Below are 22,089 nucleotides of genomic sequence, written 5' to 3' on the forward strand. Positions count from 1 at the left end.
TAGGTAAAGGAGTAAAGTTGCGTAGAAGCAACGTTGTCATCTCCACAAAGGAACTGAAGTGTCTAATGTTTAACTGCTCAGTATGTTGATGTTGAATCTCCCCAGTAACACTTGGACCATGGACAGCTTTTACATGCTGTGTTTTAGGGAAAGTGGATAAAATTTCTACTGGGTGTTTGTAAGTTTGGAATATTATTCAGTTTGATTTGAGAGGAAATATTTTGTGTGTATATTAATATAATATTAAGTGTGACGTCTACGGCAGACCTTTTGGAATTTTTAACCATGCCCAACAAAGCCCAAGAGGTACGTGCAACTTGTTTTCATGATCATTCAAGCATCTCAATCGGCACAGGTATCTTATTGAAGTCTCTGCAGCTTAATGTGGTTTCTATTTGACATTCGACACGCCAGGATGCTGTGATTAACATGAAGACGCTGGAGGGGTTTGCCAAGCAGCTTGGTTTTGAGTGGACAGTTCTGGCGTATGAGCTTGGCTTCAGCAGAACTGAGATTGGTCGATTCCACACCAAATCTACAGAGAAGAGCATCCAGGCCAGGACCATGTTGGAGAGCTGGTACAGTGTGTTTCTTCACAAATTTATACTAAAGATTTAGTCATAAGATTTAGTGTTTAGATATTGTGTGTATAATAACATAACAATAACAGTGTATTTTTCAGGATAGTGCAAACTAAAATGCAACCATGGCCCTTTTGACTTAAATACTAATTTCTTTTACGTTCCTCTGATTTGGCAGTTATAGAATTACACCTTGATTAGTCCCAAATCTATCTTTATGCATAGGTATGAGAAGTCATGGGACAAACCCAATAAGACTAAACTGTTGCAAGACGGCCTGGAGCGAGCAGGCAGACGGGACCTGGCTGAGACCCTGCGCTGCCTCCACTGGGGCCACCAGAAACTGAGTCGTAGAGTGGAGCTTCCCTCGGCCTTTCCTTTTCTCATCACAGTTCACAAGACCATCCACAACCAAGATGGACTACGCAGGATCAATGACCTCAATCGTAGATACACTTAAATACACATAAATGCATGTACAATACAAAATACTATACAGGACATTGTAAGTAATGTGAGCAGCGCTGAATAAACACATTTAAAGCATGTGTTTTTCTTGTTAGATATTAAAGCTTTAAATAAAAAAAAAATAAGACCTGTGTTTTAGTAAAAATATAAGGTTTGCTATGCAAATGGCAAGTGAAGAGAAATAAAAAACAGGCAGAAAATACTAAAGTCTAAGACGCCAATGTGAGTAATGTATGATATTATGCCATCATTCTTATCAAACTTTAATTATAGAAAATTAACATAAATAATATAAAAACCTGTATTGATTTAGTTATCCTGGCCAACCTAACATTAATCGACCTAGTTACTATAGCCAATCAGAAACGTGAATCCTTTCACAGCAAGTTTGTATGTTCTACCAGTAAGCCAGGGCGGAAGCTAGGACGGAATATTTTCAACATAAAATATAACACAATTTCAGTTTTACCTAAAAATACAGGTTTGGGTAGTTTTAAGTAGTAAATTAAGATAATAGCGTAACATAGAGTTTTAATTGAAATGACTGAAGCTGGACCAGCGTGCAAGATTGATTTAGTAGACGCTTCTTAATGCCTTGACGTTTATTTTGACAGTGTCATCCGGATATTGTTATTCCCATCATGGGAAAATTTACACGGCTATTTCGTGAAAACCGTCTGTTTTACTCAAAATAAAGAACAACGTTGAGCAGAAAAATCTAAGAAAACTGACATCAGCGTAACTGTAACACTCGGGGTCTAATTCATGGATTATGTGGCGTTAAACGTGACACTATGCTGATTTGGAGGACGAGGACCGCTGGCTTTGTAGCACACGGGCGAGCGCTCCGCTGTTGAGCCGTAAGTAACGTATTATACTACTTCTCATTCATAAACGGAGCTTCCACCATATGAAATGTGCCATTTAAACACGTAAATCAATATTATTGTCCCATCCAGTTACGGCCATGGCTTCGGCGCTGAGTTGCTTCAGCGGTCCCGAGGTGCTGGAGGACGGGAATCACGCTCGGGCTCTGATGAGCGAGCTGAAATTACTGTACGACTGTCGGCTGCTCGGGGACGTCACCATCGAGGTCGGGAGCGAGGAAGAGTCGCTGGAGGCCGGCGGCGGCGGCTCGGCCGCGGCCGCGGCCGGAGCCGACCAGCTCTTCCTGTGCAGTCGCAACGTCCTCGCCGCCGCCAGCCCGTACTTTAAAAGCATGTTCACCGGGGGCCTGAACGAGAGCGTGCAGGAGAGAGTGGCCATCCGCGGCGTGGACGCGGAGTCCATGGGGGTCATCATCGACTACTGCTACACGGGCAGAGTGACCATTACAGAGGGCAACGTCCAGAGGCTGTACGCGGCGGCCAACATGCTCCAGCTGGAGTACATCAGGAGAGCGTGCTCCGGCTTCATGACGCGGAGGCTGGACCTCTCCAACTGCGTTGGGATCCTGAAGTTCGCGGACACCTACGACAACCCTGAGCTGAAGGAGAACGCGCAGGCCTTCATCGCCAGGAACTTCAGCCAGGTGTGTGGTGGAGGGGAGCTGTGTGAGCTGGACCTGGTGCAGCTGAAGGAGCTGCTGTCTCTCGACACCCTGGACGTGGACACTGAAAGGAAGGTGTGCTCAGCCGCGCTGCAGTGGATCGAAGCCAACCCGCCGCTGGACCGAGAGGATGCTTTGCAGGCACTGAAGTGTGTACGCTGGAATCTGTTCACGGAGAAGGACAAGTGTTACCTGGAGGGCCTAGTGGAGAGGCCTCTGATTGACAAATACCTGGCGTCTGTCTTTACCGGGTCCACAGAGAACGGCTGTGAGATGTCTGCGACTCTGGAAGTACCAAAAAACAGAATAGGCGTAAGTGCAAAGGAGATGATTCTCTTCTTCGGGCTGCCCAACGACAACATAATGTGCTGTGACCCGTATTCAGAAGACCTCTACTTCATGGCTCCTCCTTTAGAGGATCTGAGCAGCGAGGATTACAAGCGCTCCACCATGGAGTCTTTAATTGCCTGTGCTACACCTGACAACAACCTGTACCTGGCCTCCCACCTCTCCAAACACTTCTGGCTGTACAACCCTGTGCTCAACAGCTGGCAGGAGCTGGCAGAGAGGCCCCTGGGGAGAATTCATTCTGGGATGGGCTACCTCAATGGCCACGTGTACCTTCTGGGAGGAAGGAATCCGTTGACCGACACCAGACTGAAGGACGTCGAGTGTTACAGCGTCCAGAGGAACCAGTGGACGTTTGTGGCTCCTCTGCCGCACTCTTTGGGTAAAATGCAGGTGGTGGCTTTAAACGATCACCTGTACGTGGTGAACAAAAGGAGGATGCTTTGCTACGATCCGAAGAGAAACCGCTGGCGCCACTGCGGATCCCTGAGAAGAGACAAGCTGCATAAGGCCTGCGTGTTTCAGGACCAGATCATCTGCGTGTGTGACATCCCTGTGGTGAAAGCCTACAGCCCAACCAGAGGGGAGTGGAAGAGACTGGGCGACATTCCCATCGACAGTCGCGCCCTGAATTACCAGGTGATCCAGCACAACAACAAGCTGCTCCTCCTCACGCAGACGTTACTGCAACACAACAAGAACAGGGTCCTCATCCACGAGTACGACCCCGCTCGAGAGACCTGGAAGAACGTCATGGCAGTGTACGTGTCCACCCTGGGGCCCGTGTGCGTTTCAACACGCGTGTACCCAGCGTGCCTGGGCTCTGCTCACAGTTTCTCTACAGAGGAGGACGATGACAGTGGCTCCAGCGCGGACTGGGACTTTGATGGGTTGACAGACGCAGACTCAGACTCTGGCAGCTCGAGCTCTTTCTCGGATGAGAACTGGTAGTGAAACGTGTCAATAAAAATGTAACTTATTTATAATGAAATGCATTTTACAGGGTTCTGTGCCAGGGAAGGACACATGCAGATTGAATTCAGTATTAAAGACAGTCACATACAATAGAAGCACAAGTTTTCACTCAGTAACAACAAATGCCAAGAAACAAAGACTCCAGGTTGTATCATCAAGACTCACCAGCATGAAGAACAGAAAGTCTTCTGGCGCCTTAGAGTAGAGTCCTGTTTACAGAGCAGCTCAAGACAGTCACATAATCTAAACATAACTGTTCATCTGTGGCGTGCAGGCGTTGGCTTCATCATTTACCACATTAATGATACTAAGGGCAACTGACTGAAGGGCTCTCCAGAAACGGAGTTGAACACTTCCCAGCAAATGAGGAAAATTGGAAACAAAATAAATTTAAATAAAATGTTGAAACCTTTTCCTGGCAGAGACGTTAGGTTCCCAAACACAGGTGCTACCAATAAGACTTGCTGTACTGTAACAAAGTAACTGCTGCAACCGAGCCAATGTTTTAAATGTCTGATGCAAATGAAGATCTGTGAATCAGATTTAAAAGTGATCGAAGCATGAGGGGAAGATTTTTGACAGCTTAGAAAGGAAAAATGGTTAATTAAAGCTTTCAGTCATAATAAAATCCAGTGTTTGCACATGTTGGTCAGTATGTTAACATGGTAGAACTGTGGAGGGCCCTTATGAACGTTGTTGGAGTCAGTACTGTTGTGTTATCGTTCCACAGAAATATTTGCTATTTGCATGCTATTTATATTAAATACTGGAGCACAGTTGCTTATGTGACTTTAGGACATCAAGCAGCTTAAGTGCTTCATGTTTATGACTTCGAAACACAACTGGTCATTTACAGGGCTTTAAAATGTGCTGTGAAACCTGCTGTATGAAACGTGGAAGCCATTGTACTGAACAGTCACTCAGGTTTAGGCTTCAGCATAGGCCTGTATGCCATATTTGTCCTTTGAAATGTAGTACAGTTAGGCAGTTTTGGTGATGAAAAGCTTAAGTTATATACCATTTATTTGAAGATGTTTTATTTGTGTGCTTTTGTATATAATTTAATAATGTTTATGTTGCAATCAGAAAAACTGGATGTTCTTGTTTTGGTCCAGATGTTGTCTGCATGTAATAAAATTGTTCCAAAGCCATTTTCCTCCTCAACCCTATTCTCAGTTTCTGGTTTATTAGCCACGTTCAAACTTATAAGTGTGTTTTTTCACGTGTCTGTCCTCATTGATATTAATTCCAAAAAAATATCATTTTGAAAGTGTAAGTGAAAGTTGGATTAAAACATTTCTAAAACTGTTCACACAGTTCATCACAGAGTTATAAATTCAATGCAGGGTTATTGTTTGTTGCTCTGTTAGTTTTGAATGAATGTATATAATAAACTGGCAAATGAGTGTATTTTTTCTATTGTCTTTCTTTAAGATGGGTAGTGTTCCAATATAGATTTGGTGTGTGACATGGGAAAGTGTTGATTGGCTGCAGTAACACGTGATGGTAAATGTGTCAAATAAAGATCTGTATCTGATATCAATATCCTCTGTGTATTTCTGAAGCATAATAAACATTAGAAAATAAATTAGAAGCAGTATAATTTTAGTCAGGGATTTTATGAGTAAAGAAAACCATATTTAATATATATATATGAAACCTATTCAAACTTGATCACAGTAACAATTCGTATTAGTCAGCTCAATATACAATTGGAAATTACATCAATGCAAAGACAAAAACGTTTGTCCAGTGACGTCTGGCGGGCGCCTCGTATTATCGCGATATTTCGGCTTCTTCATCCAGACCGCGAGATGACGAGACATGGCAATAAAAAACAAGCCCGTGGAGCAATTTGACACAGTTTTCAGTCTAAATGACTCTTTAGAGCTGTCTTCGCACTATGATTATGAGCGCGCACAAACTCGGATTTTTAAAATAATCGTAATAGGAGATTCAAATGTGGGAAAGACGTGTTTAACTTACAGATTCTGTGGGGGCACATTTCTGAAAAATCCAGAAGCTACGATCGGGGTGGATTTTAGGGAGAAGACGCTGGAGCTGGACGGGGAGAGGATCAAGGTGAGAGGACGCACAACAACACATCAACGAGCTGTGGCTTGTTTCTAAACATACAGAGTAAAAGGCTGTGTGCAGGTCTTCCACTCCATCTTATTCATGACAGATGTTTTGAACTCACAGCAGGGAAAGTACACGTGTTATTGATAATAATAACGGTGAACCTGCATGCACAATACCGCTGACACAGCTACCACTGGTTTATTTAGTTATTTTCTTCAAATACTACTAGCCCTTCTCTCTCTGATCTTTTACATGTTCAAGTTTTAATTTTGGTTATGTATTATTCTGTATGTAGTTGATTTATTCATTAGCATTCATTGTAGTCTGTATCCCCTGACCTCCTGTGATTCATCGTTTTTCTTTACTCAGCTGCAGATCTGGGACACGGCAGGTCAGGAGCGTTTCAGGAAGAGCATGGTGGAACACTACTACCGCAGCGTCCATGCTGTCATCTTCGTGTATGACGTCACAAGCCTTTCTTCGTTCGAGAGCATCCCCGAGTGGGTTAAGGAGTGCAGCCGACACTGCGTTGGGCCCCTGGTGCCTCGTATTATTGTAGGAAACAAGCGCGACCTGAGAGACCGCCAGGAGGTCCCCACATCCGCTGCCCAGTTTCTTGCAGATAGCTACAACTTCCCACTGTTTGAGACTTCAGCCAAGGACCCTGCTGAGAAGGAGCATGTTGATGCAATCTTTCTGACTTTAGCCTATAGGTTGAAGAACCATAAACCTCTGAGACTGAAGCAGCCGAGTGAGAACAGTGTAATGCATCTGTGGAACCAGAGTGAGCAGGAGGCAGCAACTTGCCAGTGCTAAGGCACTTCATAGCACTTCATCCTGTGTGTGTGTGTGTGTGTGTGTGTGTGTGTGTGTGTGTGTGTGTGTGTGTGTGTGTGTGTGTGTGTGTGTGTGTGTGTGTGTGGAGGTCATCACTGCTGTCTGGCATAGTAATGCTGCAGAGGGAAGCTTTGTTGAACGGAGCTTTTTTAACAATGAGACTGAATCTACAAAGGACACATGTTACATTTTTCTTGCACAATGATAAATCAAAACTTTAGCAAAATGCACGAGTGGACATTGAAGTATGCAAAAATCTTGGAGCTGAGTATCTGTAAAGGGACCAATAATGTAAACTGAAACTGTGAAACTGTGCATGTGTTTAAATATGAACATGAATGTAACCAGCTTTGTCTTGGCATGCTTGCAGTCAAGGTGAATTTGGAGAAAGCTCACTCATACTAAGAACATGTAGCCGTCTTTTGAGACAATGCAAATCAATATAGTCCTTTAAAAAGCTTGACAGGGACGCGCAGTCCTTGAAGTTGAGACTGTGCACGTGTGCAATAAAGCAGACATATGTGTCACTATGCAAACCTGCAAATCAAGAAGCTTGTTTTTATTTGCGTCACAATTATGGTGATTTTTCAGCTTATTTGTGTAATTAGAGGTCAAGGGAAATAATTTCTGCAATGATTGTTTGTTCCCTCATCACACTGCTTGTCATATAGGTTTCTGTCATGTAATGAAGAATTTATGTGCTCTAGTTGTCTTACCGCCGACTGGTGGTCACTTTATACATTGCGATAACTATTATGACGTATTAGTGTCCGACCCTGGTCTTCGAGAGATACTATCCTGCTGGTTTTCCAACGCTCCCGTCCCTAGCTAATACCGATCACCTTAACCAGGTGTGTTTATCCAATCAGCAACTGACTGAAACACCTGACCAATGTAATCAGCAGTTAGAGTTGGAAAATATGTATTCTTTTTATTTAAACTAGCATGTTTCTCCAATATTTTATAAAAAATAGTTATTTTGACAGTTTCAGCCCTGTTTGCCGTGTGTGTGGTTTTGTATACGATCAATTAGCGGGACTCTAATTTTTACGGGCAGCCCCTGAACGCAGCACTGCAACAGAGCAGCCTGTGTGCCTCGCGCGGCGTCTCTCTGCGGCCATAGTAACGCAGTCCAAACACTAAATGCCTGATTCAACCAAAACAGAACAAACAAGAGGTTTCATGCAGGTTTGAGAATTAGTTTGACGTTTTATTTGTACGTACCGTACAGGGTTCGTGTTGTCGAGCAGTTTTTTTTACCCGCCTAGCTGTTAAACGCCTGCTGAGGGATTAAGTTGCCTTATCTATTGCGGCACGAGCCGTTGTGATTTCAGCGTGGCCTAGCATCGAGCTAGCAGAGGCTAACGTCGGTAAGAGGAGTCCGGGCGGAACTAGACAATCACTGAGGCTGATTTGAATAGTGGCGTGGTCTCACTGTCTGCGATAAGCGTCTAAAAGCATAGTCCCTGGCAGCACCTAGCTTAAATGCGACGCCGAGTGTAGCAGGTGGGTGACGTGCGTGGAACTGCACCTTCACGTCCTAAAAAGCGGTGTTGAAGCTCGTCTGGTCAACATACAACACACGTACACGTAAATGTCCACGATCTAGTGTCATGTTAATGTCAGGAACTGTTATCTATATTGTTGCTGTAGCTTTAATTGATAGTTGCAAGCTGCATTAATTTATGTGACGTGCTTCCTTTCACGAGTTAACTCCCAAAGTGTTGTTTTTCCTCTCCTAGTTATTATTCAGCATGAATCTGGCAGAGATATGTGACAACGCCAAGAAGGGACGTGAGTATGCGTTGCTTGGGAACTACGACTCCTCCGTTGTGTACTATCAGGGTGTCATTCAACAGATCCACAAACACTGCCAGTCTCTGAGAGACCCTGCACTGAAAACCAAATGGCAGCAGGTGAGTTTCCTGCTTAAATGCTCTGGACCATTTATATAAATTTATTTTACCACACACTTACTCACCGCTGTAGTGATGCAAACATCACAGGACACCCCACTACTCCTCTTTCTGTTGATGATCAGGTCAGGCAAGAACTGACTGAGGAGTATGAACAGGTGAAAGGCATCATGGGAACACTTGAGAGCTTCAAATCAGAGAAGCCGGCCGACATCTTTGCTCCTCAGGCAGACGACAAACCTGAGGACCCTGCAGTTTGGCCTCCGCCCACTCCTGCAGAACACAGGTGTGTGTAGAGGTTACATCCTTGATCCAAAAGCACTGATGGCTGATGTTTGACATGGTATGCCAGCAAAAACAGATTTTTTTCTATATTAGTATATAAATATGTGTGTCTGTGTAGGAATCCTGTTGCAGTGAAGCGTCCCAACAGTGCAGTAAAACAACAAAGAAAGGACTCTCCTGGTCTGCAGCATCGAGGGGCAGCACAAGCAGGCCGTGGTCAGGCCAACCCTAAGGGAGCCAGAGACGTGCGAGCGGCAAAGGCAAAAGACGATAAGGTCAGACAAGAATTGATTTCGATTTTAAAAAGTTTTCATAAATGCTTCTCTATCTGTAGAATAAGACCGGAAGACTCAAATCTATTTAGTTCACTGCCCTTTGTCCCTGACAAAGCAGCTGCTGCTTCAAGTAGAAGATGCAGAGCCCTGACTAACCGTCATGTCAGTTCATGGCATACAGCACCTGCTGGTGATGTCAGCTCTGGCAGGGCAGATGAGAGCCTGAAGGCGACATTGATGAATGAGACTCCCTGAAGTGACAGCAGACGCAGGCCCACCGTTTACGCTCCTGTTATTTCTAAGGATGTTTAGAGCTGACAAACAGTTCTGTTAGCTGTGATAAACGTCAGGTTTACAGCCGTGCAGCAACAGCCAACGCGGATGTGCGCAGCATTAATGTTCTTCCAGTGCCTGTCAAAGCTCCGCCCCGCTGTCTTTCCAGCAGAAACATCAGAGTGTGACAGCTTCTCATTGCTGCTTGGCTGGCTACCACGTCTCTGACCTTCTGTAACAGTTACACTAAGCAGTGAGCAGTCCGTTTCGTTTGGTTCTTACCTTTGACATCAGACATAGCCACAAGGTCTTTTTTTATTTTGAATTAAAGTGGCAGTTACCCTATAGATATAAGTAACATAAGTTCTTTGGAAAAAATTGAATCCGGGAAGCACCAGTCCCAAATACTGTTTAAGTGTAAAGTTAACTTTTTAAAGGCAAAACAATGTTTTCTGTTTTATCAATCTTTTATTTATTTATTTTTTCTAATTAGGGAAAGAAAGGGGCAGGTGACGGACCAGGGGATATAGACCAAAAAAGGTTTGACGGCACAGGATATGACAGTGACCTTGTGGATTCGCTGGAGAGAGACATTGTGTCCCGCAACCCTAATGTACACTGGTATGGCACCGGAACACCGATACTTACACACTTTAGCTAATGTATGTTGGTTTTTTCAGCACTGACTGAATTCTCTTGCTCATTTGTAGGGAAGACATTGCTGATCTGGAAGATGCTAAGAAGCTGCTGAGGGAAGCTGTGGTGTTACCCATGTGGATGCCTGACTTTTTTAAGGGCATCCGTCGACCTTGGAAGGTACGTCTATGCACATGCTTACACAAAAAATGTATTCTTCCTTTATGTTGTTGGTTAATGTGTAGTTTACTGACTCTAAAAGTTCATCTATCCCTTGAAAAGGGCCTTCTACTATTCCAGCTTTATTTGAACTTTATCATGTGAGTCTTGCTGGCCTCCAGGCCTGTCATGTGATGGTCAATATTTAGAGACTTGTATTTGGAGGTACATACTGAAAATGTTATGGTGAATAAGAAACTCAGTGACCCGTATATGCTTTAGAATACGGATATATAAAAATAGGCTGCTGTGTCATTGTTCTTTTTGTGATTTATGTAATTTCCATAGCAACAGACACAAACCAGAAGCAGACATGTCAGACGTCAGCACAGTAGGAATATATTGCTGGTGTTTACAGAGGAGATTTGCATCAGGGATGGACATTTTATTCTTTTTTAAATGAAATGTATGAAACCACTGACACAAAAAGGGAGAAAGTGACAAAGTAATTAAAACTGTTTTTAGTTACAGGGGAAAATACAGTTTAGCGGGCAGCAACGCATTTGCATGCGTGACTCAGCTCATTGACGCCGACTTCTCAGATTTTCATAGGTCATATTTCATCCTGATGATGCTGAGCGACAGTGTTTACAGCGCAGGCGTTTGTGATCACACTATATTCCTCTAAAGTTCAGCATTTATATTAAATCATAAAGAAATGCTGTTTTCTGCATTACGTGTCTGAACTGGTGCAGAAGTCTTTTCCGGTGTTAACTGTACTGGGCCTCTCTCTGTTTTAGGTCCTGCTTACAGACTTTCTCAGCATTTTTTAATTGTTGAGTACGCATGACTTCCCTCCTGCTTTGGCAGATTATTATTATCTAAGAATTTGCATATCTACATCTAAGATACAAGTGGTGCAGGGTTCCCAGTTATGCAGTTTCTGGAGGCAGCAGAAGGTCCATCCTGATTTAATAACACCAGATGATGGCAGCAAACTGAACTCACAGCAGAGGCAGATTTAAACTACACAACGTAATATAGTTTGTGTGGATCTTGTGCATTTGTTTGTGTGTCTCCAATTTTACCTTTTGTGTAACTTTTTGTCTCAGGGGGTATTAATGGTCGGCCCTCCAGGGACAGGGAAGACCATGTTGGCCAAAGCTGTGGCCACAGAATGTGGGACCACCTTCTTCAACGTGTCTTCCTCCACCCTTACCTCCAAATACAGGGGCGAGTCCGAGAAACTGGTCCGTCTGCTGTTCGAAATGGTGAGCGTGTACGTTCTTTTGTGCAGTTTGTAATACAACAGTTTATATAACCATGTTTTCTGTAGGCCCGGTTTTATGCACCCACCACCATCTTCATAGATGAGATTGACTCCATCTGTGGCAGGAGAGGGACATCTGATGAGCACGAAGCCAGTCGCAGGGTTAAATCAGAGCTGCTGATTCAAATGGATGGTGAGTAGGAAGATGGAGCTGATTCTTCGGTGCTTGGTGTCACATGGCGAGCTTTCAAAATGCGTTGGTGCTTCAGTTAAACTTTTGTGTTTTGAAACCAGGTGTGGGTGGGGCCTTGGAGAATGACGACCCCTCTAAGATGGTTATGGTGCTGGCTGCCACCAACTTCCCTTGGGACATCGACGAAGCGCTACGGCGACGTCTGGAGAAGCGCATCTACATCCCCCTGCCCACAGGTGACACCACAGTGATGGTCACTGCAGAGCTCTGTCTGCGCACAGCATCTCAACAGTGAGATATAAATAACTAGTATTGATGGAAGGTTGTGTGATAATGTTGATAAAAATTGTGAAGCGACTTTTTAGTCAGAAGTGTGCTGCTGACTCATCTTGTGTATTTATAACCTGCTGCTTCTCAGTCCTCTTCGAATGCATCATCCTGGTCTGTTCAATGATGTGTTTGTGTTTGTAGCCGTGGGACGTGTAGAGCTTCTAAAAATCAACCTGAGGGAGGTTGATGTGGCTCCTGATGTGGACCTGGACCAAATTGCTGAGAAGATTGAAGGTTATTCTGGTGCCGACATCACTAACGTCTGCAGGTGTGTGTCTGTGTGTCAATAGGACCCATTTAGCACACTGGAATTAAAACCACTCCTTTACACTCAAATTGTCCTCCATGTGATTTATGTACTTTACCTGTAAATGCAGTTGAAATTTTGATATAGTATATCACTTTCCGGCACTGACACCTCTCTGCTGCTGGGAATGGCAAGTATTTAATGTTGCTCCTGTTTCTGTTTGTCCCTGGACCCTGTTGTTTTACTGACCTTCACTGTGTTTGCTAGTGTGTGTATCATGCACACGTCACAGCCTTAAGTCTGTCCATTTTAACAGGAGCTCTTCTATTAAATTCACCGAGCCCCTCCTGTCTTTACGTGTGCATTAGGGATGCGTCCATGATGGCAATGCGTCGTCGGATCCAAGGCCTCAGCCCTGAGGAGATACGAGCTCTGTCCAAAGACGAGCTGCAGATGCCCGTGACCATGGAGGACTTCACCCTGACACTCAAGAAAATCTCCAAGTCTGTGTCTGCTGCTGACCTAGAAAAGTACGAAGCCTGGATGGCTGAGTTTGGGTCAGTATAGGAAGCTCCCATAGGGACCAGAATCCTGCTAACGGGGATCATAGCGTTGGAAAGGATGAAGATGAAGTTGGGAGTGTATGTTACAGGGCTGAGGGAACCAGGCAGCACATCGAGATAATACAGAGGCTCAGGTTCTGATCAGAAGACTGGAACCTCTGAGAGAGCACGACGAGAACTCTCAAAGGATTCACTGCTGCCCTTTCACACACACTCCTCGTTGCTTCAAGACAATGGTCCTGTGCAGAGACTGCCAATCATCTAGTGACTGACAGATCTGAGGAAGAACAGGTCGAACATTTCTAACAAGCAAAATTCCTTTTTTTTTTTTTTAATGTAAAACCTAACCTGGAATACGCACTCGGCCTCGTGGAAGAACACCTTGTGTCCTTGTATTAAATCTCCTGTACTTGTATTAAATCTCTTAAAATTTTGCTGACCTTTACTAAGTCCAATTTACCAACTGCACAAACCTGATGTACATTTTGCCACATGTTTTACAAATAGGTGAGCAAATGTGAGGTTTATTCATTTGGATAATTGACTTGAATCATTTAATAACATTACAGTTAGCTCCTTCAGCATCTTCCACGAGGCCTGTCGTCTTAACACTTTGCTCCTTTTATTTACTACTGACTGAATATACTTGAAGAACCATGGTGTTTGTGCTGTGACTGATTTTTTCATGTGTTGAATGTTTTGTTTTAATATCTGTTTTAGTTCCATTTACATTAATAAATACAGCCAATCTAAATGAATATAAATCAATAGGACTCGTGTATTATTTACAAACTAATGGTTCAGTTTTCATGAAATGTATTCAAGGCTTTAACCATCATAGTACTTTAATATATATTTAGGGTTTAGTACAGTTGTGTGTAAAAAACATTTGACTGTAGTGAAATGTACTTAATAATTTCCAAAAATAATGAGTGCTATCAATAATAATTTCTAGTCATTACGGCTACAAATGTCGTGTAACAGTAAGTATCGCGGCGCCGGGGATGCGTCCGTCCGCTGCTGGTGCGTCGCTCCTGTGACGCGGCGCCTGCATCCGCGCACGGCTGCACCGCGGCAGCAGCTCGCAGACGCGTTTCCGCCGCCGTCGTTATCACAGCGAGCCCCTCGTACGCGCCAGAGATGGAGACCAAACCGGTCATCACCTGCCTCAAAACCCTGCTCATCGTCTACTCCTTCGTCTTCTGGGTAAGCGGCCTCGTTTGCGGTGTCTGCTGAGCGCCTGCACGATGGGATCGCCGTCCATCCTAATCCTCCGTGGTGTGCGTGTTTTTGTCGTGCGCGATAAAGGGGCGGACGGAGGCAGCATCATCGACGGTGCCGTTGTTTTGTTGGGGGCTGAAGCCATCGCCACAGCGGCGCTTTGGGCGTTTTTCCTGTGAATCGGATCGCCCGCCGTCGTGTGCGCTGCGCTAAGGCTGCGCATGTTGAGGCTGCTGGGCGGCAGCGCACACGGCGCCGCGGGCGGAGGATGGTGTCCGCGTCCCCGCTTTAACTCCGTGATGAGAGCGGCGTTAGCGGCCTGCTCCGCGCGACGGGCCCGTTCTCCGGCCACATTTACGTTACAGCGACGTCGTACGGATCCTCGGGGGCCACATGTGTCTGTGGACTGGGCCAGAGTTACTGGTGTGATGTAAACTGCCTTGAGTCAGGATTTATATATGCGTCTTTTCTACCTCATCACGCCCTGAAAAGCACGTTTGGCACTTGACTACGTTTATCTGACAGACACGTTTAAAATATGTATACAATGTGGTACTTTATTTGCATCTTGTTTAAAATACTCCCTTACATGTAATGGAGTATTGAGGGTGTTGCTGCTTTTACAGTAATAATACACCAGAGTAATAAATACTCATTTTTAAAGTAGCCAAAAAACAACAAAATAAAACTGAATCCTCCACTTTTTTAGACTAACTAACAATCCAAAAATTAAAGACAAGAAAGGTTTTAACCCCTCGCATGGATGAAGCTGAAGCTCATCAGATTAAGCTGCTAAAGATTATTTTTCTGATTTAGTTGTGCTTTTAACATCATGTGCCGTAAAGAAGTTAGTCTCACACTGGCGAAGTTGGATCCAGAGCAGGTTTTGTTGTTCTCTAATTGGTCCAAATGAAACAACAACATCTACAGCTACAGTAGCTGCCGCTCTTTACTGTGTTCACCTCTATTATTAGACATTAGACACACAACAGACCCACAACATGCAAACCAGCACACAAATCTTAGCAGCGGGTTGAACCGGTGCCTCTGGAGGATGTTTGCCAAGCATTGAAGGTGCCAAGCTTTTGGTCTGACATGAATCCATAAAAAGCTGTTTTCACGCAACGAAGCCCGTCGTCATATTTCAGCGTAATTAAACCCTTTGGATTTTAAGCAGCAGATCGCTCAGAATCGTCGCAGCCACTCGAACCGAATCGATTTTATGAGGCCGCTTCCAGTTTGGGGATGAATTACATCGAGGCTAACTTGATAAGTGAGGGGTGAAATAGCTTTTATTGGTTTGAATGTTATTCCAGCAGGTTTGCTGTGGCCTCCGCTGCCTTTCGTTTACCAGCTGAGTCCTCAGTGAGATCCAGCATGTGTGGAAGCAGCGACGCACAATAACCTCCAGTCATCGCGCTGCTGCTCCACATCACTGTGGTTCGCAGGAACCTGTGCCTTATGTTGTGTTGTCCAATAGGAATCTGGTCACAGCTTATTTAGGAACCTGAAAAGTGCTGCCACTGCTTTCCCCACATTCACACTCAGTTGTGGGAAGTGAAAATTGCTTCTGTGCAGTTTTGGCCGTGAACGTGGCCAACTTTAACCCCCGACTTTGCACAAGAAAGCCATGATGGAAACAGAAGAAGTGAAAGCAGCGCGTGCAGCCAGAACCCGGCCGTGCAGACGCGAACATGAACCGTTATATTTAGTCCGGATTGGATGATCCTCTGGGCCCCTCGTGCATCCACGGCGTCGGGTTTCAGGCGTCCGGCGCGGTTCAGCGGCTCCCTTCACGCCCCGCGGAGTTCACCGTCAGCGGCCCGTCGAGCGCGTGCGTCTCCGAGCGTTCACACGCAGGAGCAGGTGGTCGAGGCCGCGCGGCGTCCTCGCCAGCATGTTTCGTCTCCGCACCTTCTGTTTCTTTATTAGGCCGCGGGGGAGGAGGAGGGGGGAGAAGGGGGGGGGGGGGGGGGAGGAGGGGGGTGACCCGTTTTAAAGCCGCTGCTGTAACCAGGGCGGCCGGCCCAGGCATTGAATTTCAAACAAAACGTGCGGGACGAGGCGGAGGGGGGCCGCTGCTCGGCTCCGAGGGGGAGGGAGGGAGGCAGGAGGGGGGGGGGGGGGGGCGTCTGAAGCTGCTTGGAATTCAGCGGCAGGCTCGCGGTCTAAATGACTCGCCCCAGCTCCTTGCTCTTGATTTCCCCGTTGGCTCTAAAATGAACACTTCAGCGCTGACAAGATGATATTTTATTTGTATGCGGCGCCTCTTACGGGGAGAGACATTTTGTCGCTGATTACGTCGGCCATAAACAGTGAGCACGTCGTCATCGGACGGAGAACGGCTCCCTGGAACGGCGGGAGTCGCTCTTAATAGAAACGGGGGGTGCGATTACGGTGAAACCTAATCACCGGCCCGTCGTCCTCCACTTCAGCGGAAGGACGTCCGCGGCTCCACCTGTAATGACTCAGTGAGTGATGGACGCAGATCCGCTCCGGAGCCGCCGCTTCCAGCGTCTTTGTGTCACTTATCATCACGGGCTTCTTCATTCTAGCTTTTCAGGAGGAAAGTACTGAGCGGCCGTTGATCATTTATTATTATTTAGTTCTGCCTCCGTGGACGATGACTTGTCTTAATGCATCCTACGCTCCCACACAAGGAACGCTGCTTTTGCGTGTCTGTGTTGTCGTCACCTTTGCACGAGCCTCGCTTCCACGTTGCACCATCCTGCGCGTCCACTAAGTGCTGCGAGGGAGCTTTTACCTAAAGAGCATCCGCCCACGGCCGCGCGCAGCCGCGGCGGCGGCCGCTGAGGACGCGGCGCCCCGCTCTCAGCGCCGTCGGAGGTCTCACAGGTCTCAGGCTGCGCGGACGGCGCTTCCGGTCTGGCGGCAAGATGGCGCGAACAACGCGCCCTTTCATCCGCGGCCTTCATTTGAAATGCTAAGAGAGGCGCAACAGGAGGAAGCATCGCGCCTCGGATCAAAGCGCTCCTTTGATTCGTCCCCTCGCTTTCTTCCCCCTCCGTCGGTGCGCGTGAGTGCGCGCGCGCGCCCGCGCTCATCGAGCAGGTGATTGCTCTTCTGGGCCCCGCGTCTGTTTGTGTCTTCTCTGACGCTAATTGTTTCGCCTTTCTTCTTCCCGCCGTAAACGTGGCACAAGTGCAGCGATCAGGCCCTGCTTTCATTCCCCCCCCCCCCCCCCTCCCCCCAGATAACAGGAGCCATCCTGCTGGCGGTGGGAGTATGGGGGAAGCTGATGCTGGGCCCGTACATCTCCCTGATCGCCGACAACTCCACCAACGCGCCGTACGTCCTCATCGGCACCGGCACCGTCATCATCGTCTTCGGCCTGTTCGGATGCTTCGCCACCTGCAGAGGAAGCCCGTGGATGCTGAAGCTGGTGAGAGGCCGCGCCGGGGGAGGGAGGGAGGGAGGAGGGGGAGACGCTGATTAATTAGCTTCAGGTCACATGACAAAGGGATTAATGGCTGACCTCTACCCTGTGGAGAGGGATCAGAAATCCTGTAGACGCTTCAGGGCACTTTGTTCCGTTAATGGTGCTCAAGTGTTTGATGCTCTCTCTCTCTCTCTCTCTCTCTCTCTCTCTCTCTCTCTCTCTCTCTGTCTCTCTCTCTCTCTCTCTCTCTCTCTGTCGCTCTCTCTCTCTGTCTCTCTCTCTCTCTTTTTCTCTCTCTCTCTCTCTCTGTCTCTCTCTCTTTCTCTCTCTCTCTCTCTCTCTCTCTCTCCGCAGTACGCCATGTTTCTCTCGCTCGTCTTCCTCGCTGAGCTGGTGGCGGGAATCTCCGGATTCGTGTTTCGCCACGAGGTCAGCGTCCCGTTCCGCCGCGTCACCCGCCCTCACTTGCGCATCCCCGCCTCAGAGCCCCGAAACTGAAGCCGTGTGCGCGTGTGTTTGCTGCAGATCAAGGGAACCTTCCACCGGACGTACACGGAGGCGGTGCAGAAGTACGACGCCGTGGACGAGGCCAGCCGCGCCGTGGACAACCTGCAGCACAGGGTGAGTCCCGCGCGGGCGGGCCGGGCCGGGCCGGGCCGGGCCGGGCCGGGCCGGGCCGGACTGACCCGCTGTGTGTGCTCCCCAGTTGCGCTGCTGCGGCGTCTACAACTACACCAGCTGGTTCTCCAGCGTGTACTACCCCACCAAGGGCATTCCCGCCAGCTGCTGCTTCAACGCCTCCGACTGCAACGAAGACGACCTGCGCAACGCGACCATCGCCCCCTCCAAAGTCTACCACCAGGTCAGGTCCGCCCTGGTGCATGAATGCAGCGCTCCCACGGGTGTTAAAAGCCTCTCCCTCCGTTCACTAATCAGATAATCCCCTAACCTGCACTTTTAACCTGTCGCTGTTGCCCCCGGCGACTCACCTGCCCCCTGTGTTTCAGGGCTGCTACGAACTGGTCACTTCCTTCATGGAAACCAACATGGCCATTATTGCGGGAGTGACATTTGGCATCGCCTTCTCACAAGTAAGCGCCGGCGGCAGCGAGACTGAAGTGATGTTTGTGTTCGTTTGTGCGCCGACGTGAAAGTCCCCTCGCTGTCTTCCAGCTGATCGGCATGCTGCTGGCCTGCTGTCTGTCCAGGATCATCACAGCCAACCAGTATGAGATGGTCTAGCTGATGGGACGTGGCAGGTGAGCCCAGCGTGTGATGAGTCTGTTACTGGTGAGCAAACTGTGGAGAGAGAGGTTTCCATCAGAACCCCAAATAATGGTCCTTGAATGAATCCTAATGTGGGTCTGGGCCCGTTGGTGGATACGTAATCCGGCTCTCATTGCAGATTTAATTTTGTTTCTCTCTTCTTAGGGAGATGAAGAAGAAGAAGCAACAAGCCTTTTAACACATGACAAGAGCAAATTCCCGAAACCTTATCACGTGTCCGAATCGGATTTGACCTCCCTCCGTCTCTCTGCCTCTGATCTCAGTGTAATATCCATGTATCTAACTGTAAAGCACCATTCCTCCACTCATCGCCGCTGCATCCCAGCTTCCCATGCCACGCGTCGCGCTGCTGCTTGATGTAGACGTTAGCTCATTAGCGCGTCATCCGGGGCCGGGCCCGCGGTCCCAGCCGACGGCGGCGCCGGTCCCGGAGGCGCTCGGGTGCAGCTGGGCCTCGCGGCCGGTTGCAGCATGCGCCAGTGCTCATCCTTGTACAGTCACATCACTACAGCGTAGAAGGAACACTGCAATAGACAGGCTTAGTTTGAATTAGCTCCTCCTCACCTCTGTATATTCCTATGGTCGTGAACTGGTTACGTCTACTGAGTGTGGTAGTTTATGTTTATATGAAAATGAGGAAAATGGAGATTATTTTTAGATTCATAGTATTTTTCATCTAAATATTTAATTAAATTAGTTTCACTTAAAATAGTGAATTCAGTATCATTTAAAGCTTTAATCTAGATTAAAAACGTAATCACAATCGTCTCAAAACTAAAGCGGGTGACCTAGTTGTGTAGTAAACAATCGCTACTGCATCATGTTTAATATTCAGGCGTTCTTTAGGCTCCGGAGCCAAAGGGGGGAGTCGTCCGAACGGCGGCAGCCAGAGGAGCTGCTACCTGTTCCACACAGCCGTGCACGTGTGTGTGTGTGTGGGGGGGGGGGGCTCAGTTGTCAGATGAAAAGCGCAGCGTGGGGAGAAGCTCTGTGAGGAGCCAAACGAGGATGCAGGCGAACGCTTGAGCCCTGACAACCGTTTACTTTGAAGTTGTGTGGAACAGGACCACAGTTCGGATGCTCATTGATGTGATTTGAAGCATAATAACGACTTAGCCGAATTGAAGGATCTCAATTAATTATTATTTTGTTAATGCTTTGTTTTCCGATGGGAAGTAAAGCGGTCTGTTTCTCACCCACCTGTGTTTATTTAGTGTTTCCAGTAACCTGTGTGGTGCTTTAACGCCTCCATCATCACCTCACCCTCATCTGTAGATATGCCCTGGAAATGTAATTTATATGATGTAACGTTTCTCATTCTCTTACGCTAATTACTCTAAGTGTTGTGTCAGCGTTTTTGATTCCGCACGTTGTGCTGTTAATCGGTATTTGTTCGATCGTTTGTAGAAAAATCGCACTGGAAAAATAATCGTGGCCAACGTTTTGTTGAGAGTAACGTGCAAGTAGCTGTGTATTTATTATGGTTTGGCTGACGTTGCGTTTACAGGCTCACCAAGTGATAGAAACGTGTGTGATTTTGTTTTTGTTTTTTTTCATCTGACTTTCCACTGGAATGTGAATTTTCTTTGTATGACAAGGTGTGTGTGTGTGTGTGTGTGTGTGTGTGTGCGTGCGTGTGTGTGTTCACCCTGTCGTATTAACTTTTGGTCAGTGTTTTGTTGTGGCTTTTAAAAACCTTATTGCTTTTAAAGCTGTGCATTTATTTAGTGAATGTATGTTTTCCAGCACCTGAAACTTATTTCTCCTTCCCTTCCTTCATGTAAATACTAAATTGTAATACCATCCAGCTTACACTTGGGGTCACTAGACACTCAAAATGAATTGCACCATGCTGTCTACTATTGACTAAGTCACCATCAGTGGTCTTATTATCAATAAATATATGAATAACACCTGTGTCTAGCGTTTGTTTGTTCATGCTGTGATTTGAAAAGTGTTTGAGTGTGATGTGTTCACTGCTCAAGAGATTCAAGTTAATTAACAAATTAAAGGTAACACAAGACACTTTAATGTAAAATCACGTATCCACATTAACTAATTTGAGCCATAATGGGTCATTTATTATTTGGGCTGTTCCTACACTAATAGTCTGGATACGGTGCATGAGTCCAGGGCCACGGGCACGACCGTTCCTCGGCGCAGGTGCTGTTTATTCACGTTTCAATGCGACTGTGAGCTCAGCGTCTTTCACACATTTAAAGCAACTTCCGAGAAGTCTCCGTGTGCTATTTTAGGACACACGGTAACGCCGCTCCGCGCAACACCTGCGCTGCAGCTTCCGGCAGGAAGGCGCGTGTTCGCTCTAATATCACAGGTACGCTGTGAATGCGACCGTTTTGGCGCACGGAGCCACGCTTATAGCGCCGCTCATCAAACACTGTTAATCTCGTATTATTATTATTGCCACTAATATTGACAACATGCCTGCGGCAATGCGCGACCCGCATCCGCGCGCCATTTCCCACGCGCTCGCTCGCATTCCACGGGGGATGGAGCGCGTCCGTCCGCCGCCAGCCTCCGGTCCACGCGCACCGGATGCCGTCCCCGTCCGCATGATGGCGCTTCGGTATCAGCGGAAAACGGAACTGTGGGGGGGCGGGGAGGGGAGAGGAGGGGGGCGGGGGGCGAGACGGGCGCTCGCGGGGGAACGGGGAGGGGGGGGGGGGGGGCGAGCGCCGCACATAAATTCTCCGTTTTTCTCCGCCTGTCTCTCCTCCTGCGCTGCCGCCGTGAACTGCATCGGAAACAAGGGCGGAAAATCGGCGCGAACACGTGGAAGGGAGGCTGTTACTCGGGGAGACCGCGCTAACCGGGCTCGCTCCAATCTCGTTACGCAAATTACCGGCAGAGCGGCGCGGCAGTGGGCCCGCTAATGGAGCGTGCGTGCCGCTGGCTTCCGCGCCCTGCCCCCCCCCCCCCCCCCCCCCCCCCCCCGCCTCCCGAATACACTTAATGGGTTATAGGCTGGAGGGAGTCATCCACCGGGGAAGCGCTATTACTCACACAGACACACAAACGCGCCGTGCGGAGCGCGCGGACACGTTCAGGCGCAGCTAGTCAGATTATGAGAAAGGCTGCTCGCGCACACACGCCTGGTTTATTAGGACACAAAGCGATGAGAATGTTCGCGTTTAGGATCTCGTCCAGACCGTTAAACAACCTGTAGATTGCGG

General features: G+C 47.4%; 5 protein-coding genes across 9 annotated transcripts; all 5 read left to right on the forward strand.

The window, feature by feature from the left end:
• Positions 1-66: 66 nt before the first annotated feature.
• Positions 67-1,353, forward strand: wu:fc50b12 (uncharacterized protein LOC103911624 homolog). The gene is made up of 3 exons (XM_041068846.2): positions 67-306; positions 415-578; positions 807-1,353. Exons 1-3 carry the CDS (start codon positions 286-288, stop codon positions 1,039-1,041), a joined length of 420 nt encoding a protein of 139 aa, XP_040924780.1. The 5' UTR covers positions 67-285; the 3' UTR covers positions 1,042-1,353.
• A 330-nt stretch (positions 1,354-1,683) lies between these two features.
• On the forward strand, positions 1,684-5,458 carry kbtbd7 (kelch repeat and BTB (POZ) domain containing 7). Its single transcript, XM_029136021.2, has 2 exons — positions 1,684-1,909; positions 2,009-5,458. The coding sequence occupies exon 2, from the start codon at positions 2,017-2,019 to the stop codon at positions 3,895-3,897; it is 1,881 nt and encodes a 626-aa protein (XP_028991854.1). The 5' UTR covers positions 1,684-1,909; positions 2,009-2,016; the 3' UTR covers positions 3,898-5,458.
• A 248-nt stretch (positions 5,459-5,706) lies between these two features.
• zgc:101559 (Ras-related protein Rab-33B-like) lies at positions 5,707-7,376 on the forward strand. The gene is made up of 2 exons (XM_029136027.3): positions 5,707-6,003; positions 6,373-7,376. The coding sequence occupies exons 1-2, from the start codon at positions 5,746-5,748 to the stop codon at positions 6,817-6,819; spliced, it is 705 nt and encodes a 234-aa protein (XP_028991860.1). The 5' UTR covers positions 5,707-5,745; the 3' UTR covers positions 6,820-7,376.
• Positions 7,377-7,856: 480 nt separating this feature from the next.
• katnal1 (katanin p60 subunit A-like 1) lies at positions 7,857-13,755 on the forward strand. 4 transcript variants are annotated; one of them, XM_029136022.3, is made up of 11 exons: positions 7,857-8,028; positions 8,583-8,756; positions 8,882-9,042; positions 9,160-9,316; positions 10,083-10,210; positions 10,300-10,405; positions 11,497-11,655; positions 11,721-11,847; positions 11,949-12,083; positions 12,319-12,445; positions 12,793-13,755. In XM_029136022.3, the coding sequence occupies exons 1-11, from the start codon at positions 7,984-7,986 to the stop codon at positions 12,989-12,991; spliced, it is 1,518 nt and encodes a 505-aa protein (XP_028991855.1). In that variant the 5' UTR covers positions 7,857-7,983; the 3' UTR covers positions 12,992-13,755. The 4 variants fall into 4 exon arrangements, with proteins under 4 accessions (XP_028991855.1, XP_040924723.1, XP_028991856.1 ...); XM_041068789.2 differs by lacking the exon at positions 7,857-8,028 and adding an exon at positions 8,051-8,210; XM_029136023.3 differs by lacking the exon at positions 7,857-8,028 and adding an exon at positions 8,206-8,346.
• Positions 13,756-14,013: 258 nt separating this feature from the next.
• tspan7b (tetraspanin 7b) lies at positions 14,014-20,808 on the forward strand. 2 transcript variants are annotated; one of them, XM_055505153.1, is made up of 8 exons: positions 14,014-14,193; positions 17,423-17,611; positions 17,963-18,037; positions 18,134-18,229; positions 18,315-18,470; positions 18,616-18,699; positions 18,782-18,898; positions 19,040-20,808. In XM_055505153.1, exons 1-7 carry the CDS (start codon positions 14,128-14,130, stop codon positions 18,848-18,850), a joined length of 735 nt encoding a protein of 244 aa, XP_055361128.1. In that variant the 5' UTR covers positions 14,014-14,127; the 3' UTR covers positions 18,851-18,898; positions 19,040-20,808. The 2 variants fall into 2 exon arrangements, with proteins under 2 accessions (XP_055361128.1, XP_028991858.1); XM_029136025.3 differs by having other exon boundaries at positions 14,015-14,193; positions 18,782-18,867.
• Positions 20,809-22,089: the final 1,281 nt, after the last annotated feature.

This window comes from Betta splendens, chromosome 21 (genome assembly GCF_900634795.4).
Source record: "Betta splendens chromosome 21, fBetSpl5.4, whole genome shotgun sequence".
NCBI lineage: Eukaryota > Metazoa > Chordata > Actinopteri > Anabantiformes > Osphronemidae > Betta > Betta splendens.